We start from the raw sequence: 15,027 nt of genomic DNA on the forward strand, positions 1-15,027 counted from the left end.
TCCAATAACAGGGCAACTAAATCTGTACACAGTACTCCAGAAAAGTACAAAAGGACAGTTTTATCTTGTGGAGATACCAGGGCTATATTTGATTGTGTGCGGCATATGATTATTTAGCAATAGCAGGGTGTAGAAGGGGGCATTTACACAATACTGTAATACACTGCAATGGCACCACTATCAGCTAAGTTCCAAGATTGAACTCCAAAGGCTAGTCTCTGTTCCGATCATGGAGGATATTGATAGCTGGGGTGCAGGAGTGGAGAAGGTTGTCTGTTCCAGCTCTAAAAACCTTGGTGATTAGTTTCACAAAGCAATGAGGCAGGATTTTACTTGCACCCTTGAGTCTACAGGTCAGTGGCTGTGCAGACCAAACACTATGGGAAATCTTGGACCAGAGACCACAATCACAGAGTAAAGAGTTGGGATGATGTTGGTGCTGGGGGAGAGTTTCTTCTCTCAGATGGTAATGAATCTGTGGGAGAGAGAGAGAGCTGTTGAGGCTGTGTTATTAAGTATATTCAAGGCTGAGATAGATTGTTAAGCAGTAAGGGTTATGGGGAAAAGGCAGAAAATTGGAGTTGAGGGTTGAGAGTCAGAAAGTGTGGTGCTGGAAAAGCACAGCAGGTCAGATAGCATCCTTCATTCCCCCTCACCACCACCACGCACCCCCCCCCCAACCCCATTCCTGATGAAGGCTTATGCCTGAAACGTCAGCTGTCCTGCTCCTCGGATGCTGCCTGACCTGCTGTGCTTTTCCAGCGCCACACTTATTGACTCTGACTCTCCAGCTTCTGCAGTCCTCACTTTCTCCTCCTTGGAGTTGAGCAATTTCAGACAAGTCATGGTTTCATTGAGTAATGGAGCAAAACCATTGGGGTGAATGATCTACTTCTGTTCCTCACTCTTACGCACTGTTCTCAAGACGTAGCAGGAGCCGACACCAGGTGAGGCCACCATTTTCCTGAGACAGGGAGTTGGGCCAGGCTGACTAAGAACTAGCGCAAAAGGTGTAGCTTAGGGCAAATCCAACGGTACCATATGGAAAGGGTCAAATCAATCCTAATGTTTTCTCTTTTTTTGGACAAAACAGATAGACGTGACAATATTGAATTCATGTAACATCTTTAACCTAATAACACCTAAGGCTTTTCACAGAGGCATTGTATAGCAGCATTTCTTAATCCACAGCAGATGGCCTGTTAATCAAAGCAGTCCAGTAAGGTTTGTTTTAGTTGTATGACAGCTACATCCATCATAGAGGCCTACAACACAGAAAAGGCCCTTTGGCCCATCGAGTCAATGCTGGTCAAGACAACCACTTAACTATTCTTATAAGTTTAAAGAGTAGGGGATTTAAAAATGTACAGATTATAACATTTACAGACCTGATCCACCCTTCAAGTGTATCTATGTCTGCTTCATCAACCACCCATCCTCCCAATTCTCACACATGTACAAACATTCTGCTTTATTTAGCACATCAGAAACACACACCAAGACCCCCATTGTCCCACATACCCATGTTCACTGAGTGGCCTTGACTCCAAGTTAAGCAATACCTCATTTCAATAGTTCTATTTTCAATCCATCCGTGACCTTGACTCCATCCTACCTCTCTCACCTCCTCTTGTCCTGTAACACCCTGAGATTGTAGCACTTAAATGCTATGCCATTAGTGGCTATGCCATCAGCAGCCAAGGCCTTAATCTCTGGATTTCCCTTCCTAACACTGTCTGACCTCTCCTTCGTTCCTAACTGTTAGAGCAGGTTTTTTGTTTTCTGTCCTTGTATCTCCTCTCACAGCTGGGCCATGCATTTTATCTAATAAAACTCCTGTGAAGTAATTTGATCCCTTTTACGACATTGAAGACGCAAAAAGAACACAAGTTGTTGTTGTTTAGAAAGGAAGTCCAAAGTCTACTCATCCAGACCTTCCTTTTGAAATGATACAAGTAAACAGCAGCAGCTTTTGTAACAGAAGTAGCATTATCTCAACCTAATAGTCTGAACTCACGCAAGCAAAGATTTCTTGGTGTGAGTCATTGTTGGTGTGCTGGGTGACTGGTGTCCCTGTTGTTTGCTGAATGTAATTTGGGTGAATAATTAAATCTTTGGTTCATTGGGATTCTCGCAACCAAATCAAGCTTTGTCATGGGTTCTTAATTGTTTTCAGCCATTATCTCAGTACTCTGTGCGTAAATGAACTCTTCCATCATGAACTTTGGTAGCTTGTTAATGTATGCAGCCTGGGTCATCTTGGTGGTCTGAGCTTCAATACTTGGACATCCTGAAGTACACTGGAAAAAAAGCAAATATGTCCCAATAATTGCAATGATTCAACCTTAACAACGGTGATTATACACGCTATTTGATTTAGGATTATTTTCCGCAAGTTTTTTTACAGTTCTTATTTTACTTGTGCTTCCTTTGGAATTGAATCAGTTGTCAGCGCTGTATAGAAGCATCGAAAAAGGGGTAGAAATAGGCCATTCAGCCCTTCGATCCTGCTTCACCATTCAATATGATCATGGCTGATCATCCAACTTAGCACCCTGTTCTTGCTTTGCCCCCTTTTCCTTGTTTTCTTTTAGCCCCAAGAATTATACCTAATTCCTCCTTGAAAATATCCAATGTTTTGGCCTCAGGCAGAGAATGTAATAGACTCAATAAATAATTCCCCCCATATCTTTAGATTGTGACCCCTGAGCCCTCTTGTGACATGATGGTAGTGTCCCTATCTATAGACTGGGAGGCAAGGGTTCAAGTCCTACCCGCTCCAGAGGTGTGAAGTAACATCTCTGAACAGTTTGTTTAGGAAAATGGACAGTGATTCCGGTCTCCTTGGCTATGAGGAACGTCTTCTTTGAATACTTCAAGAATTATGTAGGATTCTAGGAGGTTCCCCCCCACCCACCTCCATTCTTCAGTCCCACATTCTGACTTCGCTCTGTACCACTTTGACAAAGAGAAATGAAATTTCCTCCATCAGCTCTGTATGTTTAGAAGTTGTAAGTGCACAGAGGACTTGACAACCACAGAGTTCCTGCCGATCTTTAGTCCAATGCCAGCCTAGTCTTCGGACCGGAGAAAGGCAGGACATTGTGGCTGCTGGGAATCGGAAGTAAAAGCGGAAAAATGCCAGCAATGCCCAGCTGGGCAGGCAGCACCCGATGAGAGAATCGCAGACTTAACAACCAGGTTTTCTTGTCCTTGAGATGAAGAGCAGGGGTCAGGGTAGTTCCCAGCTTGGCCCATTGGCCCTGAGAGAAAGTGCCAGGGAAGAGAGGGATATTAATATTTGGTGGGGGAAGGGGTAATTTGCAGGAATGATCATTCCAGTTACAATGAATCTTTCTTTTTCATGCACACACACTCTCTCACACACAAACACACACTCTCTCTCTCTCTCTCTCTCACTCACACACATTCTCACACCCACACTCTCACTCACACACACTCTCACACCCACACCCTCACTCACACACACACTCTCTCTCTCAGTCACACACACTCACACACTCCCACACACACACACACACACACACTCCCTCACTCTCATACACACTCTGTCTCTCTCACTCACACACACTCTCAGTCACACACACACTCTCACACACACACTCACACACACACACACACACACACACACACACTCTGTCTCTCTCTGTCTCTCTCACGCACACACTCTCACCCACACACACCCTCTCACTCACACGCGCACACTCTCTTACACACACACTCTCTCTCTCGGTTACACATACTCACACACACACACAAACCCACTCACACACTCCCACACATGCACACACGCAGACACACTCCCTCACACACACTCTGTCTCTCTCTCTCTCTCTCGCTCACACACACTCTCAGTCACACACCCTCTCACTCACACGCACACACTCTCTCTCACGCACACACACTCTCTCAGTCACACATACTCACACACACACACACACACACACACACACACCACCCTCCCTGTTTCTGGAAGACGGGGGAGACTGAGTGATGAAGAAGTTCTTGAGAGGGGGGGGAGAGAAGAATGAGCAGATGTGCCGTGTGCTGTTGGCTGAGATAAAAACGAGGAGGAAGACCCAAGACATGCCATGAGAAGAAGAAAGCAAAGTGAGGAGACAGTCTCGAGGAACACCAACTTTGCAGTGGACAGTTTCAACTCTTCCAACAATCACAGAATCAATAAAAACAGGCCATTCAGCCCATCAAGTCCACACTGACCGTCTGAAGAGCATCCTACCCAAATCCACAGCCCCTACCCTATAAACCTGCATCTCCTGTGGCCAATCCACCTAACCTGCACATCTTTGGACTGTGGGAGGAAACCAGAGCACATAGAGTAAATTAATGCAGACACGGGGAGAATGTGCAAACTCTACACAGACAGTTACTTTGGGGTGAAATTGAACCCAGATCCCTGGAACCGTGAGAGTCAAAAAGTGTGGCACTGAAAAAGGGCTTCATCAGAAAGGCTCATGCCCAAAACATCGATTCTCCTGCTCTTCGGACGCTGCCTGACCTGCTGTGCTTTTCTAGAACCACATTGTTAAACTCTGACTCACCAGCATCTGCAGTCCTCGCTTTCTCCTGGGGCTGTGAGGCACTAAGCCACTATGCCACCAGTCGCAAAAAGTTAACTCGTCCCATCTCCACCCCCATTATTTTGCTTTCTTTGCATGGTTTCCTTTCTCTCTATTGTTCTGTTTCAGCCAGCAGCACTTACTCTAGACCCTGTGCATGCTTTTTTTTGTTACTTTGCTTCCCCAATCTCCACAACTTTTGGTTTGGTGGGGTGGTGATGCCAGCAGGTTAACATTTTCTATGAATTTGCACTTCAGAGAGATAACTAAAACCTGGGAAGCTGGGGATCATTCCTCTGCTCTCTATTGAATAAGTGCCATGGGATCTAAGAACTACCCAAAAATAGGCAGGTTAGACCTTGATGTAACATCCCATCAAAGAAATATTCCCTGCATCCTAACCTCTCTCCGGGTGAGGAGTGGAATTTGAACCCAGAAGTTTGTCATTGTGGAGGCAAGTATGCCACTTAGATTTCATAAATTAAGATCCTCTCTGTAAAGTGTTTAATAAGAAGGGAGTATATGGGGATTTTTTACTGTATTTTAGTTGTCATCATGAACAAATTGTCTTATCTATAAATTCAAACGTTGGAGACCCCATTTCATAGCATCCAAGCCCATTGAGTCCCCAATGCCTTCCCACTCAATCCCTGCTTTTTATATCACTCATCCACCTAGCCTGCACACGATAAGCAATTTAGCATGGCCAATCCACATAACCTGTGCAGCTTTGGACTGTGGGAGGAAACCAAAGCACCCAGAGGGAATGCATACAGACAGTCACTCAAGGCTGGGACTGAACCCAGGTCCCTGGGGCTGTGAGGTAGCAGTGCTAGCCATTGAGCCACTTGTCAGACATTTGTGTGAAATGTGGGAATGATGAATTGCCTGCACTTGAAAAGCAGTAACTTATTCATGAACAGAATTGCCATTTCTTATATTTAACTGAATTTTGCAAATTGCCAGTCACTTCAGGGTTTTTGAATGGTAAATGAGAAAGAAGGGGTAAGGGCTGATTAATTAAATGGCATGAATTAAACAAATGTATTCCATTATCCACATCATTCCACATGCATCTGTTGTACTTATGACTTTTGTGTTGTGCAAATTTAGAATCCGTGCTTGGCTGCAAATTGTCATGGTTCTTCTAATGGAAGAGAAGTTAGCTATTTGTTTGCTCTGTACTTTGTACAACACTCTTGAATAGCGCCTTGGGAATACATCTCGATATCATATTATCAGTTTGTATCATATAATTCCTGTAACTGTGGAAGGTGATTGAGGAGGGACTTGTTTAGTTTATTATTTACCATGTTGAGGGTCACTACAAGTCTCGACAGTATTTACCATGAAGACAGTGCTTCCTGCTTTGACCCCATTTCAAGGTTCATAGTCATGACTGAATTTCATCATCCAAAGAAAGTGGTTAGGCTGTGGAATTAGCTACAACAGAAAGTAGTCACAGCCAAAACATTGAATGATTTTAGGAAAGAGTTGGACATAACGCTTGTCCATAAAGGGATCAAAGGAAATAGGAGACAAGAGAGAACAGGCTATTGAGTTGGATGAGCAACCATGATCATAGTGAATGGCGGAGCAGTTTCAAAGGACTGAATGGCCTCTTCCTGCTCCTTTTTCTCTCTGTCCCTATTGTGAAAGCCAGGGGCTGTGACAATGTAAGTACAGCTGTTATAACATAATCTGTAGCACTACTGCCTCAGAGTTCACAACCCCAAAATTTCAGCTCTCAGCCCCAACCTGTGGTCCTGACTTCCACTTTGGGAAGCCTTGCTTTAAGGTAACTGGTTCACATCGTTAAGCACATCGATCATTGATGCCCTTTATAGATTGTTTCTAGATTCTATACGCTAAACTCCACTACTCTCAGAAAAAAATACATACACCATCTGTGCTTACCATGAACTGTTAAGTTGGTCAGGCAATATTTTCCATTCTGTGTGGACTGAAGGTCCATGTGAAAGAGCGACCTCTGGGACTGGACATCAGTGCTGCGAATGGTGTCGGCCCCCGCATAGACCCTCTGTGCAGCTCAGAGGGGACATTGCCTGACGCTCACTGTAAGTGCTGCTTTCACACCTGCTTGTTGAAGCAGTCATGAAACCCTAGTTTGCAGACTAGCTGTAGCCAAGGGATGTCTACAAATGAAGCACTGGCTGGCAGCAAGGAGCTGATTGGTCTGTGAATTTGTGACCAATTATTGGTGACAAAAGCCTTCTACCTGCCAATGACTGATTAACCCTCAGGGAGCTGAGCAACTTGATGGGGGTGAAGGACTTGGTAGAAACCACATCATCTCTGGAAGTGAAGGAGTTGTGTTTTACTCTGTAGAGAAAAACATCTCAAGCCTGAAGATAGCCAGTTTATTTTCCCCTTTCCAGTTAGTTCTTTATAGAACCTTGGAGATAGTGAGGACTGCAGATACTAAAAAGCCAGAGTCAATAGAGTGTGGAGCTGGAAAAAAGCACAGCAAGTCAAGCAGCATCCGAGGAGCAGGGGAGTCAATGTTTCAGGTCCGGAGCTCCTGATGAAAGGACCCAAACTGAAACATTGACTCCCCGCTCTTCGGATACTACTTGACTCAGCGCTTTATGGAATGTTTGCTAGAAGCTAGGAACAAGAGTAGCCTTCTCAAGCTTGATGTGCCATTCATTATGATCATGGCTGATCCTCAATCTCAACTCCATACTCCTGTTTTCTCTCCACACCCTTGGTGTCTTCTAACATATAAAATTGCATCAATCTCTTTCTTGCATATACTCTGTCAGGGCCTCCACAGCCTTTTGTGTAGTGAATTCCACAGGTTTACTGCCATTTTGAATGAAGAAATGTTTCCTCATCTGTCCTTTCAGTTCAAGACATAAACTCACATCACCTTCTTGATGGCCACGAGGGATGGGCAATAAATACTGGCCCAGGCAGTGACACCCAAGTCACTCATCGTCTTTCCCTGTTACAAAGTATTAAATGAGCTGACTTTTCCATATACCACATTACATTGAAACTTCCCACGTATCAATCATGCTATAGAGTCATAGAGATGTACAGCACAGAAACAGACCCTTCGGTCCAACCTGTCCATGCCGACCAGATATCCCAACCCAATCTAGTCCCACCTGCCAGCACCCGACCCAAACCCTTCCTATTCATATACCCATCCAGATGCCTTTTAAATGTTGTAACTGTACCAGCCTCCACCACTTCCTCTGGCAGCTCATTACATACACACACCACCCTCTGCGTGAAAAAGCTGCCCCTTAAGTCTCTTTTATAGCTTTCCCCTCTCGCCCTAAACCTATGCCCTGTAGTTCTGGACTCCTCCAGCCCAGGGAAAAGACTTTATCTATTTACCCCATCCATGTCTCTCGTGATTTTATAAACCTCCAAAGGGTCACCCCTCAGCCTCTGACACTCCAGAGAAAACAGCCCCAGCCTATTCAGCCTCTCCCTATAGCTCTGATCCTCCAACCCTGGCAATATTCTTGTAAATCTTTTCTGAACCCTTTCAAGTTTCACAACATCTTTCCGATAGGAAGGAGACCAGAATTGCATGTTATATTCCATCAGTGGCCTAACCAATGTCCTGTACAGCCGCAACATGACCTCTCAACTCCTGTGCTCAATACTCTGACCAATAAAGGAAAGCATACCAAACACCTTCTTCACTATCCTATCTACCTGCGACTCCACTTTCAAGGAGCTATGATCCTGCACTCCAAGGTCTCTTTGTTCAGAAACACTCCCTGGAACTTTACCATTAAATGTATAAGTCCTGCTCATATTTGCTTTCCCAAAATGCAGCACCTCACATTTATCTAAATTAAACCCCATCTGCCACTTCTCAACCCATTGGCTCATCTGATCAAGATCCCGTTGTAATGTGAGGTAACCTTCTTCACTGTCCACTACTCCTCCAATTTTGGTGTCATCTGCAAACTTACTAACTATACCTTTTATGCTCACATCCAAATCATTTAAATAAATGACAAAAAGTAGTGGACCCAGCACCGATGCTTGTGGCACTCCACTGGTCACAAGCCTCCAATCTGAAAAAAGGCCCTCTACCACCAACCTCTGACTTCTACCTTTGAGCCACATCTATCTTTAATTGCTGCTGTGTTCTTGGCTTTTGTTGCTAATACTGTAGCTAAAAACCTGATGACAAAAGGGTTGGAACCATCAAGGACCTTCCTTCATCGATGAAACTTCTTGTAGTTTATATCTTTCAATCGTCACAGAAGGGATTGTCAAGGAACATCCAATGTTTCTCCTCAGCTATTGGATCATCCACCCTCTGACAGCCTCCGCTTGTTCTCAGAGTGAACAGTTGATGAGCTTGACAGTTCTTACCCGCTGTCTGGCCTGCTTTAACGGGAGCTGGTTGGAAACTGGAAGCTGGATTTAGTATGGGCAGCTGTAATCCCAAGTTCTGGAATTACCTCTCTACAACTCTCAGCTAGTCTGTTTTAACAGCTCCTTAAAATCTTCCTCTCCATTGTGTCAGTCCTCCTGATATGAATCAGTATCCAATTTTCTTTGATGGTGTTCCTTTAAAGAATACTTGAGTGCTTTACTTTGTTCAGATAATTGTAGAGATGTAAATATTTATTATTGCTACTGATTTATTGAGATAATTTTATCCCCAGTGTGCATATTGGCAAATTACATTTGCACAAATGCACCCATTACCACAGAACCAGAGAGCAGAAAGAGGCTATTCAGTCCATTGTCCCTGTGTTGGTTTCATTACCTGGTGTAAATCTTCTGCCTTTTCCCCATGGCCCTGCTCACCATTTCTATCCAAATAATCATATTATGCCCTTCTAGAATGCCTCAGTTGAACCTTCCTGTACCACATTTCCAGACTCTATTTGCTCTGTGAAAAAGTTTTTTTTTTATGATGACCTTGTATTGTTTGCACATCACTTTAAATCTATGCCTGTTCATTCTTTCTCCTTATGTGAGTAGGAACAGCTCCTCCTTATCTACTCTAACCAGTCGACTCTCCATTGTGAAAGGCTCCATCCGGTCTCTCCAGGGAAGACAGTTCCAATTTAGAACATAGAACATAGAAAAGTACAGCACAGAACAGACCCTTCAGCCTACAATGTTGTGCCAAAGATTAATCCTAATCTAAAATAAAATAACCGAACCTACGCACCCCTCAATTCACTTTAATGTCCTTTAATGTCCCTAATGACTGCTTCCACGATCACTGCTGGCAATGTATTCCATGCACTCACAACTCTCTGAGTTGTACTACCTCTGAGTCTCCTCTATACCTTCCTCCTAACACCTTAAAGCTATGAACACTCAATCCTGTCTTGGGGAAAAGTCTCTGGCTATTGACTCTCTCTATGCCTGTCATTACCTTGGACACCTCGATCAGGTCACCTCTTTTTCTCCTTCTCTCCAAGAGAAAAGTCCAAGCTTATGTCTTGACATGCATAAAAGTAGATACATCCCCAGGGCCTGATAAGGTGTACCCTCAAATGCTGTGGGAAGCTAGGGAAGTGGTTTCTGGACCTCTTGCTGAGATATTTTTATCATTGATAGTCACAGGTGAGGTGCCAGAAGTCTAGAGGTTGGCTAACATGGTGCCACTGTATAAGAAAGGTGGTAAGAACAAGCCAGGGAACTATAGACCAGTGAACCTGGCATTGGTGGTGGGCAAGTTGTTGAAGGGAATCCTGATGAACAAGATGTACATATATTTGGAAAGGCAAGGACTGATTAGGGATAGTCAACATGGCTTTGTGCGTGGGAAATCATGTCTCACAAACTTGATTGAGTTTTTTGAAGAAGTACCAATGAGGAGTGATGAGGGCAGAGCAGTAGATGTGATCTACATGGACTTCAGTAAGGCGTTCGACAAGGTTCAACATGGGACACTGTCATTAGGATTAGATCTCATGGACAATCAGAAGAACTAACCATTTGGATACAGAACTGGCTCAAAGATAGAAGACAGAGGTTGATGGTGGAGGGTTGTTTTTCAGACTGGAGGCCTGTGACCAGTGGTTTGCCACAAGGATCGGTGCTGGGTCCACTACTTTTCGTCATTTATATAAATGATTTGGATGTGAGCATAAGAGGTACAGTTAGTGAGTTTGCAGATGACACCAAAATTGGAGGAGTAGTGGACAGTGAAGAAGATTACCTCCGATTACAGTGGGATCTTGATCAGATGGGCCAATGTGCTAAGGAATGGCAGATGGCGTTTGATTTAGATTAATGCAAGGTGTTGCATTTTGGGAAGGCAAATCAGAGCAGAACTTATATACTTAATGGTCAGGTCCTAGGGAGTGTTGCTGAACAAAGAGACCTTGGAGTGCAGGTTCATAGCTCCTTGAAAGTGGAGCAGGTAGATAGGATAGTGAAGAAGGCATTTGGTATGCTTTCTTTTATTGGTCAGAGTATTGAGTATAGGAGTTGGGATGTAATGTTATGGCTGTACAGGATATTGGTTAGGCCACTTTTGGAATTTTACGTGCAATTCTGGTCTCCTTCCCATCAGAAAGATGTTGTGAAACTTGAAAGGTTTCAGAAAAGATTTACAAGAATGTTGCTGAGGTTGGAGGATTTGAGCTACAGTGAAAAGTTGAATAGGCTGGGGATGTTTTTCCTGGAGCATTGGAGGCTGAGGGGTGACCTTATAGAGGTTTATAAAATCATGAGGGGTATGGATAGGAAAAATGGATAATGTCTTTCCCTGGGGTGAAAAAGTCTAGAACTAGAGGGCATCGATTTAGGGTGAGAGGAGAAAGATATAAAAAATGATTTTCAAGCCATAGGAAGTGGTGGAGGCCGGTACAATTGCAAGTTTTAAAAGGCATTTGGATGGGTATATGAATAGGAAGGATTTGGAGGGATATGGGCCGGGTGCTGGCAGGTGAGGCTTGATTGGATTGGAATATCTGGTCGGCACAGGCAAGTTGAATCAAAGGTCTGTTACCGTGCTGTACATTTCTATGAATCTATGACTCTAGTCAACCTCTCTTTGTAAGACAAGCCCGCCAGTCCAGGCAGCATCCCTCAATCTATCCTCATAACTGAAGTTTCTGAGGATAGATATTCCTGAAACCATTTTTGTATATTACTTCTGCTTTGTCTCCAATACATTCAAATCTTTCCTGTAATTTGACACCCACAACTGTTTGCATTACACGGCTGAGGTCTAAAAAGTGTCATGTACAAGTTTAACCTCCCTGTACTGCATGCAGTGAAGACTGGATTGGGATACTTTTACAACTGCGTTCTTTGATGGTCCTCATATCAGCAATTACTAATTGTCAAAGTGTCCATATTTGAACACTTTTTTACAGCATTTTTAAATAGAAATGGGAGATTGGCTGCTTAGAAATGTGGAATTTAAACTTATCTGTGGTTCACTGCTGTGCAAGTTTGTATTTTTATATCAACAAACCTATTACCAAGGCCAATTATTTCTTTAGTTAAAAAGCACACACCACCAGGTTACAGTCCAACAAGTTTATTTGGAAGCACTAGCTTTCAGAGCGCTGCTCCTTCATCGGGTGTTTGAGCCACTACCACCTGATGAAGGAGCAGTGCTCCGAAAGCTAGTGCTTCCAAATAAATCTGTTGGACTATAACCTGGTGTTGTGTGATTTTTAACTTTGTACACCCCAGTCCAACTCCGGCATCTCCAAATCAATTAAGTCTTTGTCATTTCACATCCAGAATACTTTTGCACTAAAATTAATTCATGCAAATTAATGTTAAAATTATTTATTTAAAATCTTGTTTTGGTTGTGGTTCTTTTGAGGTAATTATTAACTGATTTTTCTATCAGAATTGTATTAATCTAAACAAATTAAAATTAATGTATGTCACAAGATAAGAATTCATAGTATAAATGGTTCAGTATTAATCTTCTCAAGTGTTCAATAAATTTGGGGTGTAATAATTCATTCATGGCCAGCTTGCAAGCTTAATGGGAGCACTGCACAAGGAATGGTTTGTACAATTGCCCTCAGACCTGATCAGTCTTATTTTATATGGATTCACATTTGTTCTTTGCATGACTGGAATACTGTAATTAGTTCTGGTCTCCTTATTTAAGGAAGGATGTTTTTCCATTGGAAGGGGTAGGATGAAGGTTTGCTAAGCCAGTCTCTGGGCTGAGGGGTTGGGCTATTTTGAGAGGCTGAATAAATTTAGCCATTATCCTCCGGAGTTTGGCAACCTCATAGAAATAAACCAGATTCTGAAGGGACACACTGAGAGATTATTCATTGGAATCTGTAATGTGGGCTCAGAATCTCAGGAAAAAGTACCAATCATTTAGGGGTGAGATGAGGAATAATTGCTTCACTCAAAGGGTGGAAGTCTCTGCCTCACAAACAGACCACTTTGGAATTTGAGTAATGTACTGCCTACGTGACTTACAATGTGTCAGTGTCTGATGAATTCTCGTCTACCTCAGCACCTTTTTTGGGATAGGCTACTCCAATGTTGGCTCAGTAAGCAATCATTGACTTGAGGCTCCTGAGATTGTTGCTTAACATGGTCTACCACACGGTCAAGCACTGCTGCTGATGGCTCATCTTTGTTCCAGGAACACAGCGTCACTCAGAAATCGCATTGCTTGCAAGTGGATAAAATGGTGGCACAACACGACAAGGAAAAGTTAACCCAAGAGAAGATTTTGGAAAAAGCAATCAAAAAGAAGGGGTAAGTGCCTCGTGATTTTTCAGTAACTGCAATGCACTGTCCGATAGATCCCAAAAGGAAGCACTTTAATATTGGGAGGGGATTATGAAGCGATGAACTCTTAAGAACAGGAAGGCAAATATTCCCTGAGTTTAAGTTGTTTCTGAGGTGTACATTTATTTTATCTTTTGGATAAGGAGGAAAATTAGTGCATGCAGAGCCTAGACCAGCATTCGTAACCAGTCTTCAGTCTATTCAGCCCAGTTTTATTGTACTCCTTTTGTGGGATATGAGCAAGGCTTGCATTTGTCACCCATCCTTAATTGCCCTTGAACTTAGTGGCTTGCTGGAGGTCAGTTAAGAGTCAACCACATTGCCATTGGCCTGGAGTTACTAATGAACTAGACCAAGTTAGGAAGAATGATTTCCTGTCCTCAAGAATATTAGAGAGCCAGGTTGATGAACATGGTTACGGTGACCATTACTAGGAATAGCTTAAGAATCCATATTTTATTCTCTGATTTTAAATTAAACAAAGCTAGTGTCTGGGGAGTGAGGCCAGTGGTCTGTAGAGTGGTAGTGAGGAGACAAAATCTCAGCTTCAAATGTGGGCACTTAAATAGCAGGAAAGAGGGGCTGCATTAGCAAGGAGAAAGAGGCTGTAAGAAGGGGGGAGGAGGATCTGAAAGGGTGAAGAGTGAGGTCATGCATGTGCTGAAGGGAGTGCCATGTGAACTAGTAGTGATATGTGATCAGACTTCTCTTATTCATGATAATATTGCCGCAGCGTTCAGCACTCGAAAGAACACTTGTGATGTTCATTTCAAAGCAGTTACTTCCTGCAGCATTCCCTTGACCATTTCAGTGTGATTTCTAATCGGACATGACACACCTCTGGGGTGGGAAGGACTTTAACCTTCCAACCCAGATGTCGAGACACGACCAATATGTCACAAGACCCCTATGCTTGCTAGGTGTTGCAATTTGTTTTTAAGTTTGCTAGTTCTGTCAATTGTTAATCGACAATGATTACATGATCATTAGATTAGCTGAATGTAACCATTTTCAATTGTCATAAAAACTGATCTGGCTCATGAATGTCCTGTAGAGAAGGAAGTCTACGCAAGGTGAGTACATTATGTGTTTTTCCCTTTGAAGAATACCCAAGGACAGATGTTAAAACAAAAGGAATCTGAGCAAAGGAACTTAAGGCAGTCAACAAGACCAAAAGCAAAATTAACTGTTCAATTATGGACATTAATGCTACCGGTGATTTCCATTTCTCAACATTCAACTATCAGCTCTTTGCGAACAATCCAGACATTAATCTGCCTGTGTTTTTTTAAAAATTTCTTCATTTTCGACTCTTATTTCTAATCTGTCTGGATGTGTGCAGTGTTAATAATTCTCGCATTTAGTAATGAACGAACTCACACTGTGTTAACTCAAGAAAGCCTGTTTAAATCAACTCTTTTTAAGACGTGGATTACATTTGGGTCTGGGAGGCAGGGTGTTCTATTTTTAAATTAACCTTGTTCCGACCTACTGTGGGAGTAGGTGAATACAGAAGGGATCCAGTTCATCCCTGTTTGGACTTTCCCACCTGGAACCATAACACATAGGGGGGTTTCGCCTGGGGGCCTGTTCATAACACTTGGCAGCCTGCCCAGACTTACAGATTTGCTTTCACTCCTGCATTAATGCTGCATATAGAGGAGGGGGGTTGGAGGTTTCA

General features: G+C 43.1%; 1 protein-coding gene and 1 long non-coding RNA gene across 16 annotated transcripts in view; one reads left to right on the forward strand and one right to left on the reverse strand.

Annotated features, from left to right (window-relative positions):
• Positions 1 to 15,027, forward strand: part of plcb4a (phospholipase C, beta 4a) — a 560,059-nt gene that overhangs the window by 476,014 nt on the left and 69,018 nt on the right. For all 15 annotated transcript variants that reach the window (XM_072581470.1, XM_072581466.1, XM_072581480.1 and 12 more), the window contains one exon: positions 13,198 to 13,313. In XM_072581470.1, coding sequence (XP_072437571.1) covers positions 13,198 to 13,313 — 116 coding nt within the window. The remainder of the gene's footprint in view (positions 1 to 13,197; positions 13,314 to 15,027) is intronic.
• The window catches only part of LOC140483306 (uncharacterized), a 130,890-nt gene that overhangs the window by 63,789 nt on the left and 52,074 nt on the right, over positions 1 to 15,027 (reverse strand). The window lies entirely within an intron of this gene.

This window comes from Chiloscyllium punctatum, chromosome 11, assembly GCF_047496795.1.
Source record: "Chiloscyllium punctatum isolate Juve2018m chromosome 11, sChiPun1.3, whole genome shotgun sequence".
Lineage (NCBI taxonomy): Eukaryota > Metazoa > Chordata > Chondrichthyes > Orectolobiformes > Hemiscylliidae > Chiloscyllium > Chiloscyllium punctatum.